At 32.5% G+C, this 27,590-nt stretch overlaps 1 protein-coding gene across 2 annotated transcripts in view; it reads left to right on the forward strand.

The window, feature by feature from the left end:
* Window positions 1-27,590, forward strand: part of LOC100923835 (aspartyl/asparaginyl beta-hydroxylase) — a 161,783-nt gene that overhangs the window by 30,182 nt on the left and 104,011 nt on the right. For both annotated transcript variants that reach the window (XM_031946358.1, XM_031946359.1), the window contains one exon: window positions 9,866-9,907. In XM_031946358.1, the coding sequence (XP_031802218.1) occupies window positions 9,866-9,907 (42 nt within the window). The remainder of the gene's footprint in view (window positions 1-9,865; window positions 9,908-27,590) is intronic.

Genomic DNA, 27,590 nt, shown 5'->3' on the forward strand with positions numbered 1-27,590 from the left:
ACATATGAAATGTATTTCAAAATAATAAGCTATAAACTGGTAAGGAAAGCAATAATCCTCTAAAGCTGTGACATGGGTGATGCAGATCTGATATGTATAATTGAAAAAATTCTCAATTCATATTGTGAATTGCAGAATATTTTTATAAAGCCATATTTTTTAAGGAAACTTGGGAATAACATATGCTTGATAAATGGGAAAAATAAACCTAATTGCATTTTTGTATATGTTAATCTATTTATAGGATACTAGAAATTGAGAATACATTATACTGTGGTCAGATTTTAATTCCTTTGTAATTCTAGATAACTGATTTTATGAACTTCATGTTTACAAATGTGTGCCAAGCTGGGAAGGATCATGGATTAAAAAATAAAAATGTATGTTTCTTCTGTTTAATGTCATTTGACTACAATAAAACACAGGAGAATATTTCTGCCTTTGCAGTGTCTTTATTTTAAAAATTTAATTTTAACTGCATCATAAAGTAGTTTGTTCATTTATATGTATATATATTTCCTTAATATGCAGAATATTATTTTAGAGAACTGATGTTTGATTACTTTTAAAGTATCCAAATGTTAGCAATTACTAAATTTCTTATGTGTTTTCCTAATACTTATTTTTATGCACTGCACTTTAGCAGCCATTGAAAAAGATGGCTAGAGAAGTATTTGGAATTTCCATCTATATTACTTCCCCAGTGAATGAGGAAGGAACTATAGAGTACAATGTAAAAAGTGAATTCCAGATATAGCATGTCTATAGTATAGATCAGTGGTATAAAACTCAAAAAGAATTGGGGCCATTAATTAGTAAGGGTTGTTATATTGACTTAGAAAACCACATATTATATTTATTTTATCAAATGGTTTCCAGTTATATTTAATCCAATTCCTGAGGCCCTGGGGGGTGGGGTGGGAGGAAGGTATGCCTACACAATTGGTATAGATGGCATAAACTTGGAGGAAATTGCCAAAGGTGGGGAAGCCAAATGTTTGGCAATGATATGTAATATTTTATTTTTATGCTTTTCCTTAACTATGTTATAGGGACTAAATTGAAAGAAGCCAGCATTCTAGATTGGGCTCTATTCATATCAAATCTCCATATAAAATCAAATTCACTTTTTCTGTGTTTTGTGAGGGAGGGAGATACGGTCTAAAAACATTTGTGAATAAAGACATATGTACTGATCATAATGTGTGGGAAAGGTAGAAGAGTAAGGTTATACATATCTCCTTTTACTTTTTTCCTCCCCCTTCATCCTTCCCCCAACCCCCCCCCCAAAAAAAAAAAAAAAAAAAAGAAGAAGGGCAAGATTTAGATTGGGAGTCACTGGGCTGGAATAGACCAAAATGGACTAGGAAGAGTTGAAGGGAGGTATAGTTTGAAGCCTTCCAAATTAGGCTTTTATTTTCAATTTTAATTTGTTTATTTTACTTTTTACTTTCTTGGACCTCAGAGAATTGCAAATGGGCCAAAGGCAACAGGGGTGCTATTTTTATTGGCACATGAGTACTCCATGGGTGGGTGGCAAAATTATAAATTGCAATGTCTATGCTGGCCTAATATCTCACTTCCTGAATTACTCTTACATTTCCTCCTCCTTTTCCAGATTATTCTGTTTTATAGTTATCTGCAGTTACTTATCACATCTCATTTGGCCCTAATAAAAATGTTCTGACTGATAAGAATTCTAATTAGGTGCTAACCTGATTAAAGCAACTCACACTAACATAAACAGGATATATATCTCCCATAGGACATTTTCTTTTTGGATGAGTTTAATGTCTGTGAAATTTTAGAGTTACTGATTTTAGTTTTGCAAAAGTATTTGATATGTATATGTGTATGTTGTGTGTGTGTGCGTGCGTGTGTGTATAAAGCTATTTATCTTCATGTAAGTTGTAAGAAAACATTAATTTGAAGAAATAGATCATGAGATAGTCCTGCAAAACTTAGAAACTTTGAAAAATATATTCCTGGATTTAAGAGATTCTGAATGGCTCAATTAAAAAAAAAAAGTAACCAAATTCATGACTCTTTCACTATCACATTTTCCTTGATCCTTCTACTAGTATGATATTCTTCCTTGAATTACCTTACATATACTTACCTGTGTATCTTTTGTATCTCTTTCTGTATCCAGGAGAATATAAAATTCTCTGAGATCAGGGTATATTAAGTTTTTCTCTTTTTATCTCTAGAAGTTAGCACGATGCCTTATATACACATAATAGATGCTTAATAAACTTAATAATAAATAAGTAATAAACATAAACCATAAATAAATAAACTTATTTAGGTTTTAGAGATATAAAGGCAAAAATCAAAACTTTTTCTGACCTTAAAAAACTTCCTAGGAGGATTTAATATGTATATTGATCAGTAAATACAAATACTTTAAAAAATATTGGAAAGTAATTTCAGGAAGGAGAAATTGTTAATAGTAGGATCAGAATGCTTATGTAGGAAAGAGTGCTAAAGCTGTGTTTTGGGGGAAGGTAGAATTCTAAAAAGGTAGAATGAGGGGAAAGGAGGGGGAGAAGAGATAGAGAACAAGAGCTTTTTATGTCTAATAGTAATCATCTCTGAAGTAGAAGAAGTAAAAGGGGAAAAATGATTACATTGTATATAATAGAAGAAATAGCAAGTCATATACAGTGAATTTATGGTTTCATATGCATTCATGCTTTTTATTGTACTATGTTGTTGAAATGCTTGTTTTAATTATAAATTTTTTTTAAAAATTAAAGCAAACAAAAAAAAGTAGAGTTGAGGAATGATTGTATTCCAGGCATGGGGGATCATTTGTACAAAGATACAAAGGTGGGAACTAAAATACTAGGGAGGCTAATTTGATTGGTATAAAGAGTGTATGAAGGGAAGTAATATGTACTAATACTGGAAGGTGGATGAGTGCTAAATTGTGGATGGTCTTGAATACCAGGTGGGCAATCCTAGATGTTACTCAGGAGATAAGGAGTATGTGGTGCACTTTGTGTGTGTGTGTGTGTGTGTGTGTGTGAGAGAGAGAGAGAGTGTGTGTGTGTATGTGTGTGTGTGTGTGTGTGTGTGTGTAAAAGAGAGAGAGAGGTCTCAGATCTATGTTTTAGGAAAAGTACTTAGGAGCTGGAGAACTGAAATTTATAGTTCAAATGAGAAATGATGAGCACATTTTTAAATAGAAGTCCCATAGGCATCTCAAATTCAACCTGTGTAAGTAGAACATCTTTCCCTCCAAAGTTACTCCACTTTCAAATTTTTCTGTTTCTAATAAGTGCAGCACTATCCTGTACTCACCTTAATTGGAAACCTCAGAGTAATCATTGACACTTTCTTACCACCCCAAAGCCAAACAGTTGCCAAGGCTTACTAATTCTACAACAGTGTTCTCTTGAATGTATCTTCTCTATTTTGTGGCCAATAATCTAGTTATTCCAATAGCCTCCTAACCTCTCTTTTTCTCCTCATAGATGCCAAAAAAAGCACAGGTCTGGCTATGTCTCCTCCTTACTCAGTAAATTTCAGTGACTCCCTTTTTTTCTAGGATCAAATACAAATGCTATTGTTTGGCATTTAAAGTCCTTCCTTTTATAGCTTCAATCTACCTTTCCAGGCTTATGTACAATACTTTTATACTTTCTCTTGTTCATCCAAACTAACCTTTTGATCTTCACTGAAGACATTCCACCCCCCATTTCTTTTACCTTTCCATTCTGTGTCCCCCATTCTTCTTTACTCCAAACCCCTACAATTTTTAGTTTCCTTCAAAGCTCAGCTTATGTATCACCTTCTACATGAAGTCTTTCCTGATCCATTTACTAGTGTGTTCTTACCAACTAACAATTACTATGAATGTTTTGTCTGTATTTTGTAAATATTTATAAAGTACACTTTTTCTCCCTTGGATAGATTGTAAGCTTCTTGAGGGCAGGGGAAGTTTAACTTTTGTATTTATATTCCCAGGATTGTGTTTGACATTTAATGAATACTTGTTAATTGAAGCAGTAAATGATAGAGGTGTTGTAAAAGTCAGATAATTAAGATTTGTCAAGTGATTGAATATGAAAGTTGAAGGGCAGTTAAGACTCAAGGATAATTCTTAAATTACAGAAAATGGGAATTTTTTTATTATAGCTTTTTATTTTTCAGCATTGACAACTGCAAAACCTTTTGTTCCAACTTTTCCCCTCTTTCCCCCCACCCCTTCCCTCAGATGGCAGGTTGACCAATACATGTTAAATATGTTAGTGTATCAGTTATATACAATATATGTATACATGTCCATACAGTTAAAAAATGGGAATTTTTAAGGAAATAAAAGCTCCATTATGCTAATACCTTATATATATGATAGAGAAATCATGAAATTCAAATACTATTGTAAAATTAATACATATTGTCATATAGTGATGGATAGTAACACTTTCAGTGAAAATAAAACATTTCAAATAAAATAATTGGATATTTTCTTGATTCCTTTGTATTTATATTAATCAAAGTTGAGAAAAGAACCTTTTCCCACACTGAACCTTATTTCACCTCCAGCAAAGAAAAATAAGCAAAAATAACTTGCTTAGTGACTACTGACAAACATGTCATGGCATCTTAGTAGTAGTTTTCCTTTCTGCTATCAAGAGGGGATATATGTTTCATGCTGTGTTTTTCCTTGTCGTTTTTTCAGTTATTCAAATTCCCTTTATAGTGATCTTTTCATTTGCATTGCTCTAGTCATTACAGATGCTATAATTTGGTTGTTTTAGTCTGCCTTTATTCATACAAACTTTTGCATCTTTTTTTTTTTAAATTTTTTCACTTTTGTAATTTCACAATACACAATGATATTGTTTCAGCAGTGGAACTTTGTTTTGTTTTGTCAACAAATATTTATTCAACATCTTTATCACAGATACTTAGGATATAGAAAATATAATTAATTTCCTGCCCTGTTGGTTATTTTTCAGTTAGTAAACATTTATCCAATGCCAAACACTGTGATAAATGTTGGAAATAGAAAAACAAAAGACAGTCTTCATTCCCAAGTAGTTTATGTCTAATAAGGGATACAACATCCCTTGTAGGAGCTTATGTTCTATTAGAAAGGTCAAAGGATTTTGACACATTTCAAATGAAATGAAAATTCAATGAAATAAAATTCATTTTATTTCTAAAATGAATAGAAATGAATAGAATAGAAATCTGTACAAAACAAATATAAATTGTATCTATCTGAGGAAATTAGGAAGGGCCTTTTTTAGGAAGGTGATATTTGAGTTAAACCTTGAAGAGGAGAGAAGAGTTTCAAGAAGCAGAGAGAGGAAAGAAGATTATAAGCACGGGGAGAAGCAATTCAAAGGAATTTTCTGTCTAATTATTGCCAATTACATAGAGTGCTCCTATGATCTTTGCATACAGCATGCATCAAAAGTCTTTAAACTTTATATTTAAACTGCACTTAGACTTTAGGGACCTCCCATATTAGTTTCTGGCTTTTATTTTGGATCATGTACCTCGTAAGGGAATTTCAGGGTAAAAAAATCTGGATAATTTAGTCATTTATAATGTGTAATATCAAATTGATATCCTGAATATTTGGGACAAATTCTATTTTTGTTTTGGGATTGCTCATTTTTTCCTTAGTCTTTTTAATTGCATCATAAGTTCGTTGTTACTTTTAGTACCAATAAGACATTAACTGCCTGCTATAAGTTTTGTTATGGACAATGAGGTGAGATAGTACATAGAATGTCAAGTTTGGGGTCAGAAAGACTTGAGTTTAATTCCAGCCACAGACACTTAACTAGCTTTGTGATCCTGGACAAGTCACTTAACCTTGTTTGCCCTTATTTCCTCATTTGTAAAATGAGATGGAAAAGGAAGTGAAAACCATTTCAATATCTTTGCCAAGAAAATCCCAAATGGAATTATGAAGAAGAGTCCACAACTGAACAATAATATAAGTTTTGTTATGTTGTCTCATTGTTTTCATTATTTTTTCCCAATAGTATTTTATTTCACAAAATACATGTAAAAATAGATTGCAACATACATTTTCGTAAGACCTTGTGTTCCATATTTTTTCTCCCTCTCTTTACCTCTCCCCCCCCCCCCCCCCCCCCCCCCCCCCCCCCCCAGACTTTTATGTTACAGGTTAAACAAGTGCAATCCAATCATCACCTTTTAAAAATCCTTAACATATTTATTGTTTGTGATTTATTTTTTGATCTGATCATTATTTAGGATGCATTACTTAGTTTCAACTTAACTGTGTATCCCTTGTTTATATTTCCTTTGTTAATTGTTATTTTAGTTGTTAAACTCTAAAAAGAGTATATTAACAATTAATAAAGAAAAATAGCTATCATTTCTATAATGCTCTTAAGGTTTGCAAAAAGCTTTACAGATATCTTTTTTTAATCTTTGCAATAACTCTGGGAAGTACATTCTATTTTTATCTCCATTTTGAAAATGAGGAAACTGAGGCAAGCAGAAGTGATTTGCCCAGTGACACACAGCTAGTAAGTGGATGTCTGAGGTTGAAGATCCCAAATCTGAATTCAGTGCTCTTACGCATTGTACTACCTAACTTCTCAGTCATCAAACATTGATGAAGCATTTACTAAATGACAAACACTGTGCTAAGCACAGAGAATGCAAAACAAAACAAAAAATCTTCAGTATTTGATCTAAAGGACCATAAATTCTAGAAATGGAGGAGACAAAGTGGAAATATCTAGAATCAAACTATATACAGAGAGAGAGAGAGAGAGAGAGAGAGAGAGAGAGAGAGAGAGAGAGAGAGAGAGAGAGAGAGAGAGAGAGAGAGAGAGAGAAAGAGAGAGAAAGAGAAAAGAAGCTGTGGAAGGGGTGAAGCTTTAGCAGCTGGGACACACTGAGAAAAGCCTTCTGCATCAGGTGGGCTTTGAACTGAATTTTGAAGGAAGCCAGAGTTATTAAATGGCAGATAAAGGGGGATTAAAGGAAGAAAAGTTTCCACAGAGGGAACATTTCAGGTATGAAGGACATTAAAGAAAATGCTGGAGATGGATAATCATGTTTGAAGAAGGGCATTAAAGAAAATGCTGGAGATGGATAATCATGTTTGAAGAAGGGCATTAAAGAAAATGCTGGAGATGGATAATCATGTTTGAAGAAGAACATTAAAGAAAATGCTGGAGATGGATAATCATGTTTGAAGAACTGCAAGTAGGCCATGTAGCTCCATCATATATCTTCACCTCATACAGCCACACCCTAGTTAAGAGCTTTCTTATCTCCTCTTGCATAGACTATTGCTAAAACTTCCTAATTGTTCTCCTTGCCTCAATATTTTCTAATCTATTCTCTATTAAAATGCTTTGGAGATTTTTCTAAATTAGAGATTTGATCATGTCCCCATCTCTCTTTTCCTTCTTCCAGGGAGCATCAGTGATTCCCTATTAATTACGGGGTCAAATATTCTGGTATTTTTAAGGCAGTTGAGTGGCTCAGTGGATAAAGCTGGGCCTGGATTCAAAAAGACCTAAATTCAATGTGGCTTCAGATACTCACTAGCTGTGTAATCCTGGAAGGAAAAAAAAAAAAAAAAAAAAAACTTTCTTTGCCTTAAAATGGCAAACCACCTAAGAATCTTTACCAGAAAAACCTCATGGACAGTATGGTACACAAGGATCACAAAGAGCCGGACAGGATTGAACAATAACAACACTGACATTTAGAAGTTCTTTATTCTGATCCTGGACCTGCTTCCACATCTAGCAGATCCCTCAGACATCAGAGTTCAAATAATTTATTCCTTTTAATAAAAGGTATCCAACAATGCTGCACCCCCACCCACCCACCCACCCACCCAGGAAAAAGCAGTCCCCGTGGTGGTAAAAACTAGTCCAGGAAGGCAAATGTAGGCAAAAAATAAAAAGCAAGAATGTTAAAGGTAACAGCAATAGCAACACACTTTATATAGTCTTTTAAGGTTGGCAAAATATTTTACAAATGTTAACTCCTTTTTATCCTTGGAGTAAGACTGGGAGATCAGTGATATTATCCTCATTTTACAGATGAGGAAACCAAGGAAGAAACAGCTTAAATAATCAGGAAGGAAGTTCTTTGGGGTCTCAGAAACTCACTACCAAATTCTTTTTGTATCCTTGTTGACCAATAATCTGTGATATTCTATATACAAAAGTAATGCTAGTGAAATAAGAGATTTCGATAAAAAAGAGACCTCAGATACATGATTTTAACTCCCTTCTTTTACAGATGAAAGTATTGGACATTTATAGTAAGAGCATAGTGTTGTTGTTTAGTCATTTGTGTCTTTTTGTGTTCCCATTTGGAGTTTTTTTTTAATTTATTATTAACACATTGTTTTATGAATCATGTTGGGAAAGAAAAATCAGAGCAAAAGGGAAAAATAGGAGAGAAAAATACAGAAAAAAAAGTGAACATGGCACATGTTGATTTATATTCAGTCTACTTCGGTCTTTTTTTTTTTTTGGATGCAGATGGCATTTTCTGTCCAAAGTCTATTGGGATTGCTTTGAGTTACTGAACCACTAAGAAAAATTAAGTTTTTCATAGTTGATCATCACATATTCTTGCTGTTATTGTGTACAATGTAGTCCTAGATCTGCTTGTTTCTCTCAGCATCAGTTCATGTAAATCTTTCTGGGCCTTTCTCAAATCAGCTTGTTCATCATTTTTATGGAACAATAATATTCTATTACCCTCATATACCACAACTTGTTCAGTCATTCCCCAATTGATAGGCATCTACTCATTTTCCAATTCTTTGCTACCACAAAAAACTGCTACAAACATTTTACACACATGTCCTTTTCCCTCCTTTATGATTTCCTTGGAACACAGACTTGTATTCTTATAAATTTCACACAGTTCTTTATATATTTTAGAAATGAATCTCTATCAGAAATACTAACTGTAAATATTTTTTCTAAGCTTTGTACTTCCCTTTTAATCTTGTTTCTGTTGGTTTGTTTGTGCAAAAACTTTTTAATTAGATGTAATCAAAATCGTCCATTTTGCTTTTTTATAATGTTTTCTAGTTCTTCTTTGGTCATAAATTCCTCCCTTTTCCAAAGATCTTATAGGTAAATTAGCCCTTACTCTCCTAATTTGTTTATAGTATTATCCTTTATGCCCAAATCATGTATCCATTTTGACTTTATTTTGGTATGGTATGTGAGGGATAGCTCTGTGCTGAGTTTCTGATATGTTCTTTTCCAATTTTCCTAGAAATTTTTGTCCAATAATGACTTCTTATTCTAGAGGTCAGAATTTGTGGGTTTATCAAATACTAGCTTGCTATAGACCTTGATTCTTGTGTCGTGTATATCTAAGTTCTTCCACTGATCCAGCACTCTTCTTAGCCAGTACCACCATTTGGAGTTTTCTTGGCAAAGATATTGTAATGGTTTGTCCTTTCCTTTTCCAGCTCATTTTATAGATGAGGAAACCAAGAGAAATGGAGTTCAAGTGACTTGCCCAGCATCACACAGCTAAATCTGAGGCCAGATTTAGACCCATGGAGAAATGAGTCATTTCCATGACACTACCTAGTTGCTACTAAGGACATAATATCATTGCACTAGAATAAACCTTACTTTATGCTTAAAAAGTTCAGTATTAAGAGAATTTTTTTATTTGACATTTTCCATGAAATTCATTCAACAAAAATTAATTAAGCTCCTACTGTATGCAAAGTACTGTGCTACATACTAGAGAAGCAAAGGCTATTAGCAAAGTCATTGCTATTCACAAAGATTAAAGAAATATTTTTATTCTTTGAGATATTAAATGCTAAATTTCATGTTTCTTGTTTTTTTCTTTAATTTTTCAGAAACAATTGTGAAAACAAATGATCCAGAACCAAAGGAAAAAGGTGAGATCATTTTATTTTAAGTATTCAACTACAATATGTGTGTAGATGCCACTGTGCAGTTAATAAGTAACATGACGTGTTTATTTTGTATCTAAAATAATTGCTTATGTTTTCATTTGAACTTTTTCTTACATTAAGTAGGTACTGCTATAGTCATTATTATCTAATACTGAATAATGTGATTTAGTTAAATCACATTTAGCTAAATAATTATTTAATATAAATATTAGTATTGACATTATTACTATTAATATCTAACATTTATATAATACTAAGTGCAACGCACTATGTTAATTGCTTTACAATTTTTATCTTATTTGTTCCTTACAGTAACCTTAAGAGATACTATTATCTCCATTTTACAGGTGAAGAAACTGAGACAAATAAAAGTTAAGTCCTTGTGGTCATACAGCTATTATTTTATGAAAAGCATTATGATGATATAGTACACCTCATTTCTAACTTTTATATTTGATTTTTTTTATAAAATGGATATAGATACCATCTTTCTTCATATATACTTTATAGTTAATTTGGTTATTTTTATAATAGTCAAAGGAACTTGGTTCATAGTCATTCTTAAAACAATATTGTTATTATTGCACACAATATTTTCTTGATTGTGCTGATTTCACTCATCGTTATTGGTGCAAGTCTTTTCTAAGATCATCGAGCTCATCATTTTTTTTATAGCACAGTGTAGTATTCCATTACAATCATATACTACAACTTGTTCAGACATTTCCCAATTGATGACTATTCTTGCAATTTCTAGTTCTTTGTCACCACAAAAAGAGCTGATTTAAACATTTTAGAATATATAAGTTCTTTTCCTTTTTCCTGTAATTATTTAGAAATATGTTTAGTGGTGGTACTACTGGGTCAGTGGGTATAGGCAGTTTAATACCACTTTGACATAATTCCAGATTGCTCTCCAAAATGGTTGGATCCATTCACAATTCCATCAAAAATGAATTCTTGTCCCAATTTTTCCATATCCCCTCCAGCATCTTTTTCCTTTTCAATCATTTCATAAGTTATGCTTTATAGTTTCTGAGGTTGGTTATCACATAAACTTGCTGTTACTGTACAGTGTTTTCCTTGTTCTGCTCATTTCTCTCAGCATCTGTTCATGTAAGTCTTTCCAGGGTTTTCTGAAATCAGCCTGTTCAATATTCCTTACAGTATAATAGTATTCCATTACATTTATATACCATAATTTATTCAACCATTTCCCCATTAATGGGCATCCACTCAATTGCCAATTCCTTTCCACCACAGAAAAAGCTGATACCAAACGTTTTCCACATGTGGGTCCTTTTCCCTCTTTTACTATTTTTTTTATTTTTTTTTTTTTAGTATACAGATCCAGTAATGACACTGCTAGCTCAAAGGGTGTACCCAGTTTTATAGCCTTTTGGTCATAGTTCCAAATTGTTCTCTAGAATGGCTAGATCAGCTTTACTAACAATATGTGAGTGTCCCAGTTTTCCCACATCTCCTCTAACCTTTATCATTATATTTTTGTTATCTTAAGCATTCTCTTAAATGTGTGGTGGTACCTCAGAGTTGCTTTAATTTGTATTTCTCTAATCAATAGTGATTTAGAGCTTTTTTTTTTTTTTTTTTTTTTTTTTTTTTTTTTTTTGCATGGCTATGGTTGGTTTTAAATGTCTTCATCTGAAAATTGCTATCCATGTCCTTTGACCATTTATCAATTGGGTATTCTTAGAAATTTGACTCAGTTCTCTCTATGTTTTAAAAATGAGGTCTTTATATAAAAATTGTTTCTCAGCTTTCTACTTCCCTTCTAATCTTGGCTGCTTTGATTTTGTTTGTGCAAAATACTTTTTGTTTAATGTAATCAAAATGATCCATTTTATATTTCACAATTTTCTCTATTTCACAAATATTATAATAATTCCAATATAAAAGTTAGACTGTGTTAATTCAGAATGAAAAGAAAAGTAAAAAAGTGATCTGGGTTCAAGTGCTAGCTCTTTTACTTATAACTGAAAATTTAGACAAATCATTTTACCTCATGTATACTCAGTCTCCTCATGAAGAAGTTGGACCAGGCCCATTTCCAAGATACTTTCCAGTTCAGTCTTATTTACCATAGACATTAATTCACTGTAATAGCAGGGACTTCTCAATTGCTCATCCATAAAATAGTAATAATAAACCTTTCCCTTTTCAGCTCACAGTAGTGCTTTTTGTGGAAATGGGAATTATAAATGACACAGTGAGGTAGATAGGTAAGGCTTTATCATTCCCATTCTTCTGATGAGCAAACTGAGGTAAATTGAATTTTCCATAGTCAAAAAGAAGATAAATCTCAGTAATAGAATATTACCATGGTGTTCTAACACTTTTCCCAGAATCATGCTCAGTTAAAAAAAAAATATTGAAGCTCCCAAAAAAGAGAAAAGTACAAAAGAGTAAGCTTTTAATTTAATATGAAAGACATATTTATTACTCACTAAAAATGTCCCAAACCATATCCAATGAATCATAGGATTGCCAGTAAAGAACAGTATGTGTATATCACCTTGACCACCAAACTAGTATTTGAAAGCCAAGAATTAAATTTCCAAAACAAACTCTTAGAAGAACTTGGCTGATGCTTCTTTGCCTGAATGAGCACAGGAGGAAAAGCAAATGTATATGTGGTATCCAAAGAAATACTTGGGATAATTGTATTGGCATCCATTTCAGAATAGAATTTAGTATATAAAACTTTCTATCACCCTCACTTCTCTCTCTCTCTCTCTCTCTCTCTCTCTCTCTCTCTCTCTCTCTCTTTCCCCCCTCCCCCTCTTCCTACCTCTCCCTCCCTTCCTCCTTCCCTCCCTCCATGTTTGTCACTAACTCTTTTTCTTTTTCTCTTCTTGCTTTCCTTTTTTCCTTCTCTCTCATTCCCTGTATACCAAAGCTCTAAAGAAAATAAAGGCACCCAGTTCAGTGATTTTGCTCTGTTATTATGGAGTAGTTTTGCTACCTCAAAAATGACAGTTAACCTTTGTATTAATTAGATTTTTAAAAATTTAAAATTTGGTAAAATAGGAATTTTTGGCTCTACTTTCATATATTAGGCCAATGTATTAATGATAAACTACTAAAAAGAAATTTCCTACAACTTTTATTGAAAAAATATAATCCTTAAAAATGCAATTCCTTTTTAAAAGGAATCATAGGTTCATTCAGAAAATTTAATTGATCCCATTGCAGACCATGTGATTTCATCAGTTTGACCCAAAAATGTGAAATGAATGCCTCTTCCTGAGATTTATGAATCCCTCTTAGGAGCTTCCATTTGAGGAAGTAATCCATGCCAACTATTTTGAAGTTGAGTTATTTCATTTGGGTTTTTTTATAACCCTGTTTGGGGTTTTCCTTGGCAGAGATACTGGACTGGTTTGCCATTTCCTTCTCCAACTCATTTTGCAGATGCAAAAACTGAGACAAACTGGGTTAAATGATTTGTCCAGAATATCATAGCTAATAAGTGTCTGACTTCAAATTTAAACTCAGGAAGATGAATTTCCTTATTCCAGACCCAACACATTATCCACTGAGCCACCTCACTTCCCTATGCCTATTATATTCACTCCTGATCTGACTCAGCTCCTGATTTCACAGGACTACTTTTCTACCTCTTCCCCAGTATCTTTTACATTATGTACATTTCCACTTCTCTGATTAATGAGTTCCTCTTTCTAATCCTGACTTGAGAAAATAATCAATTATGTTCACTAGTAACCTTTGTGAATTACTTTCTTCCCCCACTTTTTTGCCTCTTGTATGTGTTTTCTTCTTCCATTGGATTGTAAACCCCTTGAGGTAGAGACTGTCATTCTTTTTGCTTGTACTTTTATTCCCAATGCTGAGCATAGTTACCTGGCACATGATATTTAACTCAATTAATAAAAGCTTTATTTAATATTATGCTCCTTTTAGAAAATAGATTATCTTCGTGGTGGTATAAAATATTAGGCCTTAATTTAACAGGAAAAAAACCCTAAAATTTATAGTTACAAATTATTTCAGTTTGATCAAGGTGACATACCTTAGGATAAAACCTTCATTTTTTTAATGTCTCTATTTTAGATATTATTTTAGGATTTAACGGCAGTTGGATTAACTGTGCCACCCCTTCTCCCTGTTTTGGGGTAAAGTTTATACTCTAAGAACTAGAAATATGATGAAACCAGATCATTTTTATACTTGTGGTTTTAGAATAAATATCCTAGGATTAAAAATTTAGAATTGAAGGGGATTTCATAAATTAACTACTCCAGATCCTTTATTTTTTAATTGAGGAATTAAGGTCTAGAAAGTTTTAGTCACTTGCCCAGGAGAATCAGAATTAGAGTTAATTTGACTTCACAGTGGGGTTAAATTCTAAATATATGGCCTTACCTAATATTAGTTCCATACTTAAGATATGCTCATTTCTGAAGACATCCCATTCATTTTAACTATTGCTATAGCAGTTTTTCTCCACTGGATGTCACATTTTTACACATAGTGGTCAGTGGTTTTTTTATACACAAAAGCAAAAATGGATATAGAATATTAAACTTTCAATGTTTCTAGTTATTTAAGTTATATCCTAAAATCTGTTTAATACCAATCTGGTAATTTAATTCTATAATTTATTTTTTATTGCATGTGTTATTGGAACTGAGATGTAGAAAACTGAAGTTCCAGGGATGGGAAAGAATGGAATGAGTGGTATTCTGTGTTTTACAAATATAGTATTTTTTTCTTTATACTTTAACATAAAAGCCTCATATTGGAGGAAATCTAGAGTAGCTTTACTTTTAGGTAACTCTGGGCATAAAGTTATGCATACTTCATTTCAGTATGTTACAGATGTAGATTAAATATATTACTTATAGTGATAGTTGTTTTTCTTTTAAATTATTCATTTATTGTTTTTAATACTAAGATTGGATATCATGTTCAAGAAACTAGGAATTCTTTTAAACTCCTTTCTGAATGAACATGATATTCAGAAAGGAGTTTAAAAGAATTCCTAGTTTCTTTCAAACAAGAAATTATTTACTTTTTTGAAGAATCTGTTCCTTAAATGCATGCTAGAGGGCACTAGGAAACAAGTCAGATCTGATGCTTGCCCTAATATTAGAAGGTGAAACCGCTATATTATAGGCTCAAATGAGCAGTTTGGTGTTGATTATATATTATAAAGGCATTTCCAATTCTTCAACTTCTCCATGAAATTTTCTCACAGGTTTTACTATTTCTGTTAATAATACCATTTTTGTCCTGGCTTTGAAACATCAGTCACATTGGACTCCTTTTTTTCTTCCCACCTTATACACAGGAGTGTTGCATTTTTGTATCTCTCACATCCATCTTCTCTTTCTTGTTCCTACTGTCATTAACCTAATTCAGAGTAGATTATTGCAGGTACCTTGTATTGGTATTTTTTTTCTTTAAATTTTTTTAAACTTATTTTTAATTCATGAAATATTAGACACATTTTTATATCATAGTGTAAATTCTTTTCATTTTTTTCAATTTCAGGATTTTTTTTTTTTGGTTTTTTGGTTATACATGTACATTCATTCTTTTTTTTTTTTTAAACATTTCCATATGAATCATGTTAGGAGAGAAAAATCAGTTTAACAAAAGGGAAAACCATGAGGGGAAAAAACACAAGAAGAAAAAAAAGTGAAGTTTCATAAAAAATGACTGCAAGAAACTGCAAATCTATTATATATAACTTGTTATCCCTTTCAAATATATAATAGTTATTGTGTAAATTTTTTTCTTTGATTTTTTTTCTTTTCTCTTCTTCCCCCAAAGATGGTTACCATTAGACACAAATATGTATGTATGTATGTATGTAAAATCATCCTATACATACTTTGTCAATTTTTTCTCTGAATACAGACAGCATCTTTCTTCATAGGTACTTGGTAGTTAATTTACATATTTATAATAGTCAGAATTTCTTATTCACTCAAAATTGCTCTTAAAACAATATTGCTGTTACTGTATTACAATGTTTTCTTGGTTCTGCTCAGTTTCTTTTTCATTATTTTGTATAAATCTTTACATATTTTTCTAAGATCATTGAATTCATCATTTCTTGACAGCACAGTAATCTTCTGTCATAATCATATGCCACACCTGTCTTTGTTCTGCCAATTTATTCTAATCATGGTTGTTAGGGTTTAGTCCTACAGCACTACTTTTATCAGAATTCATGTAAGGTAGCTTCTTTTTGGCTACAGAATTAAGTGCCAGCAGTATAGCCGGTCATCTAAGAGTTTTCATAATCTGCCTCCCACTTTCCTTTCCAGCTTGCTTTTTTGTAACTCTCCTTTAGAGAGCCAAAGTACCAAACCTGTTGTTCACAATTCCTTGAACCCTGTATCTAACAGCATGATTTAGCTCAAGCTGTTTCCTTTACCTTCTTTTTAGTCATCATCTGTTGAAATCTGATACATCATCCTTCTAGCCCCAGCTCAGAAGTCACCTTAATGAACTTTTTCTATTTTGCCCCATAATAAATTCAGTTCATTGAAGAGCTAGGAATAATATCTGTCTCAATATATGTTATCTTTTCAATTCTATGCCATCTCTCATTTCACTTGATATCATAATTCCATGTGTATGTGCCTTCTTTCTCTTAGTATATTGTAAGTTTCTTGAAAACAAGTATTCTAATTGTAATCATCTTTTAAAAACCTTTGTTGTTTAGTCATTAATTAGCCAGCTGACTCTTCATGATTCCATTTGGTGTTTATTGGACTGGTTTGTCTTTTCCTTCTTCAGCTCATTTTATAGATTAGGAAACTGAGGCAGATAGGATTTAATCGACATTTTCAAAACCTTAGTGTCTAGCAAAGTGCATTTACACAGAAGACAAAAAATGCTTGATGAATTGAATTATAATAGGGAATAAGAATTATATAGAATAGTGAATTGTTGAATCAGGTCTCCTTCTGCCTAGTTGCTTTAACCTTTTTTGTCTTAGAGTTTTGCTAGACTAGTAACAAATTAAACTTATTCAACATAATTAGATTGCATTCACTTGTCAGGGTGATAAAAGTATCACATACTAGTGGTAATGTGGGCAGTGAAGTAGCTAAAATATAGGGGGAAGAAGAAGAAAGAGACATTGATAACACATATTCAGTATTTGTCTTTGCACAGATTTTATCAGCCTTATCAATATTCCATAATGATATTTCATAGACTTAGAGCTGGAAGGGACATTAGAAGTCAGTAGATCTAACTTTTAATTTACACTTTTAAGAAAACAGTCCTAGAATAGTAAAGTAACTTTGCTACAGTTACATAATAACTGTCTTGAGGTGGGGCAAACTCATGTCTTCCTGACTCCTAAGAGCAGCAATCTAAGCAGTATAGTATGGTGGAAAGAATACGAAGCTATGAATCAAAGACAAGACTTCCAGGCTTGGAACTCTGATATTAACTAACTATATGATATATCCAAGTTCTGTGACTCTCTAGCATTTATTTCAATCACCTTTAAAAAGAGGGAGTTGGATTAGATTATTAAATATGCCTTCTGACTCTTAAGTTTCTATGATACAAACAAAGGTAGAATCATAAAATATAAGAAATGGGAGGTACCTGAGAGATTAACAAGAACAATTATTTATACAACCACAGTTGTAGTTCAGCACTCATCACCTCTTCCCAGGACTACTATGGTAGACTTCTAATTGGTCTCTTGGCCTCCAGTACCTCCCAAGTCAAATTCATTATTCAGTCAGCTGCCAAAGTGATTTTTCCATAAAGCATGGTTTTAACCTTGTCACTCTGGGTCTCAGTAATTTTCACTTTTTTTTTTTTTTAACCTCTAAGATTAAATATAAGCCTCTTTTTAGCCTTTAAACTTCTTTATAGCCTGGTGCTTTTCTAACTTTCTCATGTTCTTATCCCTTATTTACTTCTGTATACTTATTAATAATCCAGCCACAATGTCTTATTTTCAGTTGTTGAATACCACAAATTATTTCCCATCTCTGTACTTTGACACTGCATGTCCTTTATACCTGAAATCCTTTGTCCCCTTACCTCTATCTCTTTGTTTCATCAGTTCTCTTGAAGTCTCATCTCAAATCTCACCTTCTGCAGGAAACCTTTCTCAGCTGCTAATGCCTTTCCTTTTCCAGTTACCTTCATATGAGAGGCTTTCTTAGCACAGCCTCCTTATTTTTTCAGTGAGGAAATGCTAAATTGAATTGCTAAATTGCTAAAATGAAATACCTCACCCAGGCCACACAAATAGTAATTTGCAAAGTAAGGATTCAAACTCAGTTTTTCTCACTCCAAGCCCATTATTTTGTCAATGCTATACCATCTTTTATTTAACTTTATATTATAATTACATGGGTGTCTTATTTCCCTTACTATGAGTTTCTTGAAAATAAGTATTCTGATTTCTCCCTTCCCCTTCCTTCTTCCCTCTCCCTCTCCCTCTTCTTCTCTCTCTCCTTTTTTTTTCTCTGTCCCTCTCTTTTATCTCTCTCTCTCTCCCTCTTCTTTTCTCTTTCTATCTCTCCCCCTCTCCCTTTTTCTCTCCCTGTCCCTCTCCTTCTGCCTGTCCCCCTCTCTGTTTCTGCATATTTTACCCCATTTCTATTTGTATCTCTCTCCATTCTTTTATCTGTCCTGTTCCATGGATATAGCTGTGTATCTATATATACATATATGTGTATGTATATATATGTATATGTGTATGTATACTCAGATGTATGTATGTGTGTGCATATGATTTTTAGTATCCTCTCTGCGGGTTATAATTGTTTTTTGCTTTTTGTATCCCTACTAGTTATCACAGTGCCTAGCACACAGTAAGCATTTAATAAGTTGACTGAATTGCAAAGACCCCAACCAAGAGGAGTATTAGAAAGGTATGCAAGTACAATGACCAAAGAAGGAACAATTAATTAAATTATCTGGTGCCTAGAAAATATTTAAACACACTAGACTGGAAGACATCATCAAGAAATGGAAAGAAGGTCACCCGAAGACAAAGATAGAAACAAAAGTTTAAATATATGAAAGTGAAATCAAAGGAGCAGAAGTAAAATATCCTGGACTAAAAAGTCCAAGTGCTGTAAATCAGTGTATTTAATGGTTTAAATTTAAGGAGGACCAAGGATTCATAAATGAATTGAAGAGTAGAGGATAGAGGAGAGTATAGTACAGGAAAGGATAAAGCCAAGAAAGAGACCTACAAAACAGTATTATTTATTAATATCAATTTTTAAAGAATTAAATAAAATCCTGGCAAAAATCTATACTAATTTGCCATCACCATTTCCCCTTTTCCCTCCCTCCCTTAAAAAAATGAAAAATCACCCACTATGATCAAATTGGATTTGTACCAGGGACCAAAAATGGTTCAAGATCTGAAAAAATAATTAGCTCTATTAATCATAAAAAATCCCACATGATGAATTCAATAAATCAAAAAAAGTCTTTGCAAACACTTTTATCAATTTGTTTGTTTCATTCATTTATTTTGGCTAAAACCTTGTGAAGTTCAGGGGTGGAGGCAAATTTGCCATTTCTGAAAAAAATCCCATTTTTCACTTTGAATTCATTATTTCTCTGTCAGGAGATTGGTAGAGTGTTTCACCATTGTTGTGTTCTGAGTTTTGTTCATGTTCTTCTGCATCAGTTCATGTACTTCTTGCTAGATCTGTCTGAAAATATTATTTTCATTTTTTATGTTGTTATAATATTCCATTATATTTGTCACATTTTTTCAGTTTTTCCTCAAGGACAAGCTCTTAGTTTTGAGTTCTTTGCTATGATAAAAAAAAATGGCTATAAGTAATTTTGCATCTATCAATCTTTGTTTGCTCTTTCTTTGATCTTTCAATATAAGTACCTCTGAGTCTAAGTTGCCCTTCATGGGGTGAAATTTTTTTTTCCCTTTAACTTTCATTTTACTTATTTTATTTTTTTCCAATTACACGCAAAAACAATTTTTAACAATTCATTTTACAACTTTTAGTTCCAGGTTCTCTTACTCATCTTCCCCTCCATTGTCTTTTTCTTGCCTCTTTTCTATGAGATAATTTACTCCATTCTACTTCTTCCTTTTACTTTCTCCCAGTGTGTTCCTTTTTATATTAATACATGCCTTGGAATTGCCATAAGAAAGTTCTTGAATTACATATATTGTCTTCCTATGTAGTAAATTAAATAATTTAATGTTATTATGTTCCTTATGGTTTCCCTTTCTTGTTTACCTTTATATGCTTTTTTTTTTTTTTTTTTTTTGGTCACAATTTCTATTCAGCTTTTTTCATCAAAAGTCAGCTATTTCATTAAACATTCATTTTTCCTGCTGCAGGGTTATACTCAATTTAGCTCGGCAGGTGATTTTTAGTTATAATCCTAACTCCTTTTCTCCAAAAAAAATATCATTTTCCTTTAATGTAGAATCTTCTAAATCTTGCATTATTCTGACTGTGGTCCTATGATATTTGACTTGTTTCTTTCTTGTTGCTTGTAATTTTTTTTTCTCCTTGATCTAGGAGTTCTGGAATTTGGCTTTAATTCTCCTTAAAGTTTTCATTTTTTTATTTATTTCAGAAGGTGATTAGTGGATTCTTTCAAATTCTATTTTACCCTCTGATTTATCAGGGCATTTTTTCCTTAATAATTTCTTGAAAGATGATGTTTAGGGTCTTTCTCTAATCATGGCTTTTAGGTAGTGCAATATGTTTTACATTTTCTCTCCTGGATCTTTTGATTTCTGGTCAGTTATTTTTCCAATTAGTTATTGTACATTGTTTTCAATTTTTTTAATTGTTTTGTTTTTATTTTATTGTTTCTTGATTTCTCATAAAGTCATTTAGCTTCCATTTGTTCAGTTCTGATTTTTAAGAAATAATTTTCTTCAGTGAGCTTTTGTATCTCCTTTTCCACTTGGCTAATTCTGTTTCTTGAGGAGTTTTTAATTTTTTTCTTTCAGTAAATTTTTGTTTCTCTTTCCATTTGTCTAATTCTACTTTTCAAGGCATTCTTCTCCTCATTGACTTTTTTGTGCCTCTTTTACCATTTGACCTGTTTTGTTTTTTAAGTGTGTTGTTTTCTTCAGTGTTTTTTTTTTTTTGGGGGGGGGGTCTTTTCCCAAGATGTTGACTTCTTTTTTCATTATTTTCTTGCATCATTCTCATTTCTTTTCCCAATTTTTCTTCTTACTTGATTTTCAAAATCCTTTTTGCGCTCTTCTCATCTATGCATGACCTTAAGCACTCTTTTCGGGAATTGTGATGAATTTCTTCTTCTTTTTTTTTTTTATGCAGGAAAAAATATCTTAGATTCTTGCAAGAATGGGTGTTTAGGTAAATTTGATAACACCTTTGAAATTCCAGAGGCAGTATTTTTTATTTTCTGCTCTGAAGCACAAGTCCCTCCTCTGATTCCCCTTGGATGTTATAGAAGTTACTGGATATGAATCTCCACTTCTCATTACATAACCAATTCCTGCCCCTAAGGAGCTTACATATCTCAAAGATAATAGTGGAGGACTAGGGAAAAAGAACAAAAGTTTCTTTTTCAAATCTCAGGCCACCAAGAGGGGTTCATTCTTAACTAAAACAGTGTATGAATTTGCAAAAGATAAAATAATTTTATTGTATAAAATTCAAATGCTTTTTCACACAAAAAAAATTATGGAACTTTGCTAAGAAAAGATACAATTGACTAGGGCAGGGGAGAGCATACTTTTTTAGCAATCTTTCTGATATCTAAGATACATAGAAAACTACCGGAATATATCAAAAACTATTTCTAAGTGGCCAAATGATATGAATAAACATTACTTAAAATTAAAATCGCAAATTATTAGCAATCTTATGAAAGAATGTCCAAAATAATGAAAAATTAAAACACTTGGGTTTTACTTCACTTCCAGCAAATTTGCTAAGATGACAGAAAATGGGATTAGTCAGTGTTGTAGTAATTATAAATTGTTAAGACTATTCTTGTAAGCATTTTGGAATTATTCAAAGAAAGTCAATTAAAAGTCCATAACATTTGGCTCAGGGATTTCACTACTAGTAGTTAGCGACCCAAAAGAAAATTCCATATATATCAAAATATTTATTGTTTTTTGTTCAATCATTTCAGCCATATCCAATTATTCATGATACCTTTTGGGGGTTTTAACAAAGATACTGGAATGGTTTATCGTTTCTTTCTCCAGCTTATTTTATAAATGAGAAAACTGAGGTAAACAGGATTTAAGTGACTTGCCCAAGGTCACACAGCTATTAAGTATCTAAGGCCAAATTTGAACTCAGGTCTTCCTTACGTCAGGCCTAGCATTCTATCCACTGTTGTAAAACTTGTAAATTAAAGTAGATGTGCATTCATTGAGAAATAGCTAAATAGATCAGAGTGTGGTATATTAATTTAATGGAATCTTACTTTGCTGTAAGAATTTATGAACTTATATGAACTAATGCATAGTGAAGCAAGCAAAGCCAGAGAAACAGTGTACATATGAAATATAACAACATAAATAGGAGGAAAAACCCCAAAACAATCCAAACTGAATGCTGTATAATCAGAATGACCAAGCCTGGCCCTAAAGAATTGATGTGAGATGGCATCTCCCCCTGACACTTTGCAGAATTGGGAGTTTGTCCTATGGATATGGGCTACTGAATATATTACATCAACCTTTTTGATTACTTCAAGCAGTTAAAACGATGGCTTTTTGAGAGGATATGGAGGGAAGAATACAGTGGAAAATACAGATAATGTAGAACAAAAAATAAGATTGTGATTATTATGTAAGTTATTTTTCTAGCTTTGCTAACTTTATGACTTCTTATGTCTTCCCAAGTTTCTGTGAACTCTTCATATTCATTTCTTATAGTGCAATAATATTACATTACATTAATATAATTTATTTAGTTATTCCCCCATTATTTTGCATTTACTTTCCTTCTAGTTCTTTATTACTACCAAAAAAAAAAGTACTGGCTTACACATTTTTTTAGTACATTTGAGACATTTTACTCCATTTTTGATCAAGTAGGCAATGTTGTCATGTCAAGAAGCCAAAATTCAATGATGCATTTTATAGTTCCAAATTGTTTTCAGAACAAAGGGGTCAATTCACAGTAGTGTGTTATTGGATATAGTAATATATTATTAGATAAATTAGCATGCTCGTTTTCCCACAGCCCATCCAATATGTATCATTTTCAAGCTTTATCATCTTTGATAATTTAAGTGTGAGCTGAAACTTCAGAATCACTTTAATTTCTATTTCTCTTATTCTGAGTGATTTTTAAGCATGCTGATTGATAATGTGTAATGTTATTTATGAAAACTACCTATTCTTATGTTTTGTGTATTTTTTAGGGAGTAACTCTTGTTCTTATATGTTATTGATTGACCATGTCAGGCCTTTTTAAACTTTTTCCATCCACAATCCCTTTTTGCTTGAAAAATTTTTATTTGATCCAAGGTATATACAAAACAAACATTTGCTGATAATAAATCATAATTTTCTTCTTCTTTTTGTCTTCTTATTTTCTTCTTCTTCCTCCTCCTCCTCTTCCTTCTTCTGTCTTTCTTTTCTTTTTTTTTTTTTGGTGAGGCAATGAAGGCTAAGTCACTTGCCTAAGGCCACACAGTTAGAAATTGTTAAGTATCTGAAGTCAGATTTGAACTCAGGTCCTCTGGACTAACACCTCTCTGGTTAGGAGAACCCCTAATTCCATCCTTATCCTCTACTTCCCATGCTGTTTTTACCCTGAGGTATCAGCTATATATATATTTTTTCCCTCAATGGTTTTCTCCTGGTTATTATTATGCTCTAATATTTTTAAGAGAAATTTGGCATTTGCCTCAGTGACATTCACGTATCCATTATAATATCCTTAAGCAGGTAATAATAATAATAATAATAGGAGCTAGAATTTATGTAACACTTTAACATTTGCAAAGAGCTTTCCAAGTATTATTTCATTTGCTCTTCACAACATCCCTGCAAAATAGGCTCTATTATTATCTCCATTTTATATTACCCTTTTTACAATTTAGGAAATTGAGCCAAACAGAAGTTGAATAACTTGCCCAAGGTCACATAACTGGTAAATGTCCAAGGAAGAGATTGAATGAATTCAAGTCTTTCTGGCTCCCAAGCCCAACATTCTTATCCATTTTGCTGCCATGTCACCTTCTCCACTTTCTTCCCAGAGTCACATAACCTGTTTTGGAAGGAATCTATCAAGTTACTTAAAACCCTACTTTGACTAATTGTCCATTCTACAATATCCCCAATGAGTAATTATTCAAGCTTTTACTTAAAAACTTCCAAAAGGAAACTCATGATCTCCTGAAGCAGACAATTCCACTTTTAGCTCCCTGTCATTGTTAGGAAGGTTTTTATTATATCAAAGCACACAAATTTGTCTCTTCATAACTTTCATCCATCACTTCTTATTCAGCCCTCTATCACAGTCAAAAGCAATTTGAATTATTGAAGAAATAAGAAAATTGAAGAAATATCAAAAATAAATACTAATTGAAGAAATGATAAAAATAATAAATGATTAAAAATCAGTTTGATTATAATCCTTAAAATAATCAAAATTGCATCCTGATGTCTGGAAAACCTATTCTCAAGATACTGTGGCTTAAGGGAGACCATCTATAGAGAAGACGTCTTTGAACATTATTTGTTTTTAATAACTCTGAGAATCCAGGTGTATGAGGCACTTTCCAGGTGGTTGTCACCTGGAATATGGTTAACTGAAGCATATATAAGGAATTACAATACCTAACTCTTGCAACTTTGACAGGTATTATTCAGGTACACTGAACCATAGGGAATTCTGCATTTCAACCTCTTTTAAGTAAAAGTCTCTGAAACATTTCTATTGTTAGGTGCCTCTTGGTGCTAGTGTTGTTTATCCTAACTGGTTATGCTTAGAACTGAAGGCTGAAATGGACAGGGAGAGGAAGGGTAAGGGAAAATGCCCCTAAATGATCAGAGAGTTTTTCCTCATGGTGTTTTGGAGACCAATGTAAATTCACTGTAACCAATCCAGGAAAATGACATGAATTATCTTTGGAAAATGTTTAGTTCTCAATGGGTAGCATAAGAAAGGGAATTTGATAACAATAAAAGATACTTTAACGCCTCACTCTTTTTTCATATTCTGTCAAATTAGTTGCTAAGACCTGTTGATTTTGATTTCATAGCATCTTTTGCATATAATTCCTTTTCTTCTCTGACATTACCAATTTTATTGTGTAGTCCCCAGACTTTGTCAATTTTTTATCATTATCTCAGTCTTTATTTCCTTGTGGATTGAACTTTCCTTTTAAAAGTACCATGCCTATTTGTTTTCCCCCTTGGAATGATCTTAAATTTGAATTCATTACAACATATTTTGAAGAGTTAAAATGTAATCTGTTCATAATTTTCTTTTTAATTGCTGATTAGTTAAGTGATGTTCTTAAATTTTTACCATATGTGGAAATTTGAAAAGTTAACGGTTATTTAGAAATGCCAGCATTTGATTTATTTTGATTTAGTTTACTTTTACAGTTTTATTCATGTCAGAATCTTAAACTTTAAGTCATTTAGCTTCCTTTACCCTCAATTTCCTTATTTATCAAATGGGGTTAATACCTTCTTTCTATTTAATTGAGGCTCTGAAGATCAAATGAATCAGTCAGTCAATAAGTACTTATTAAGCACTTATGTTCAAGGTATTGTGCTAAGCACTGAAGATAAAATAGTCAAAAAAAGCTATTCTCAGGGAGTTTTTAGGCAAATGGGGGAGACAACATACAAATAACTATATGCAAATAAGCTACATGCATGGTAAATTGGCAATAATTAATAGAAACAAGGCATAAGAATTAAGAGGGATCAAAAAAGTCTTTCTGTAAAATAGGATATTTTTGGCTGGGACTTGAAGCCTGGAAGCTGGAAGGGAGAGATGAGGAGGAAGAGCATTCCAGGAATGGGGAAAGAAAATGTCAGGCATTGGGAGGTGGAGTGTCTTATATGAGAAACCATTAGGAGGCCAGTCTGGATTGCAGAGTACATGGGAATGGGCAGATCTATGGTTTACAAAGACTTGAATGGGGGACAGTTATGAAAGGCTTTGAATACCAAAGGATTTTGTATTTGATCCTGGAAATGATTGGGAGCAATTGGACATCATTGAGAGGAGGGTGGGTCAGGGAAGGGAATGACCTGTGCTTTAGGAAGATCACTCTGGTAGCTGAATGTAGGAGGAATATTAGAGAGCCAAAGAGACTTGACTTTGTGTCAAGGAGACCAACCAGAAAACTTTTGTAATAGTTTAAACATGAAGTAATGAGAAGTAGCAATGTCAGAAGAGAGAAGGAAGTATATCCAAGAGATGTTACAAAATCAAAATTGACAGACCTTGGCAACTAATTTGACGTGGAATGTGAAAAAGAGTGAATTCTTCATTGTCATTAAATTTCCATTCTTGTTGCTACCCATTGAGAATTAAATACTTTCCAAAGATAATTTGTGTTATAGTTATGATATCACATCAGGACATCCATCTGGTCTTGGCAACTTTCCATTAGTCTTCAAAAGTTCTATTAGATGGAATATATTCATTTGCCCTTGTTTGTCATTGCCAATTATGGGTATAAATTCCAGTGGTGGGCTTTTTCTTGTTTTTTCTGTCTCTCTGCCTGTCTCTCTCTCTCTCTCTCTCTCTCTCTCACGCACGCGTGCTCTCTCTCTCTCTGTCTTTCTCTTTCAACATGTTTTGTACTTATATTTTCTGAATAAAATATATGTTATAGGTTGCAAATCACAGTGAGTGGGAGGTTGGTGTTCCACAATTATCCATAGTAATAATAAAGTTTGGAAAGAGAAATTTTGAAGGGAAAGATATGACTGTACAATACCCAAAAGGCAGGTGGAGATGCTTAGAGGTCAATAGAAAGGTAACAATCATACATAAAAATAAGTAGAGCATGTAGAGGAGGAAAAGAAGAGGGAACAGGAGAGCCCACACTGATAGTTAATGTATGTAGTGTTATATCAGGGCTTCTTAAACTTGTTTTCACTTAACAACCCCTTTTTCATCCCAATTTTTTTTTTCAGGAGTATTTTATTTTTTTCAAATATATGTAAAGATAGTTTTCAATATTCATTTTGTAAGATTTTATGTTCCAGACTTTTCTCCCTCACTCTCTTATTTCCCCACCTGAGAAATTTTTATATGATCTCAGGTATAGAGGCATATAAAATAGGTATGCAAATCAAATGTTTACTGATAATAGATTATAATTTTATGATCCCCCACATTTAGTTATGAGACTCCATATGAGGTCACAAATTACAGTTTAAGAAATGAGGACCTAGATAAAGACCCAGTAAAGGAGACTGGGAAGGAACAGTTAGACAAAAAGGAAATTAGGAAAGAGTAAAAACACAAACAGAAATCAGAGAATATCAAATAGAAAAGGATGATCAAAAGTGCCAAAAATTTTAGTGAAGTTAAGAAAGTTGAGGCTTGAGAGAAGGCCAATAGATTTGGCAATTAAGAAATCATAACTTTAGAGAGAATAATTTTGGCTGAACGTGAAAGAATTAAGAAAAACGTTGTAGACATTCTCAAAGAGTTTAGCAATG

This window comes from Sarcophilus harrisii, chromosome 1 (assembly GCF_902635505.1).
Source record: "Sarcophilus harrisii chromosome 1, mSarHar1.11, whole genome shotgun sequence".
NCBI lineage: Eukaryota > Metazoa > Chordata > Mammalia > Dasyuromorphia > Dasyuridae > Sarcophilus > Sarcophilus harrisii.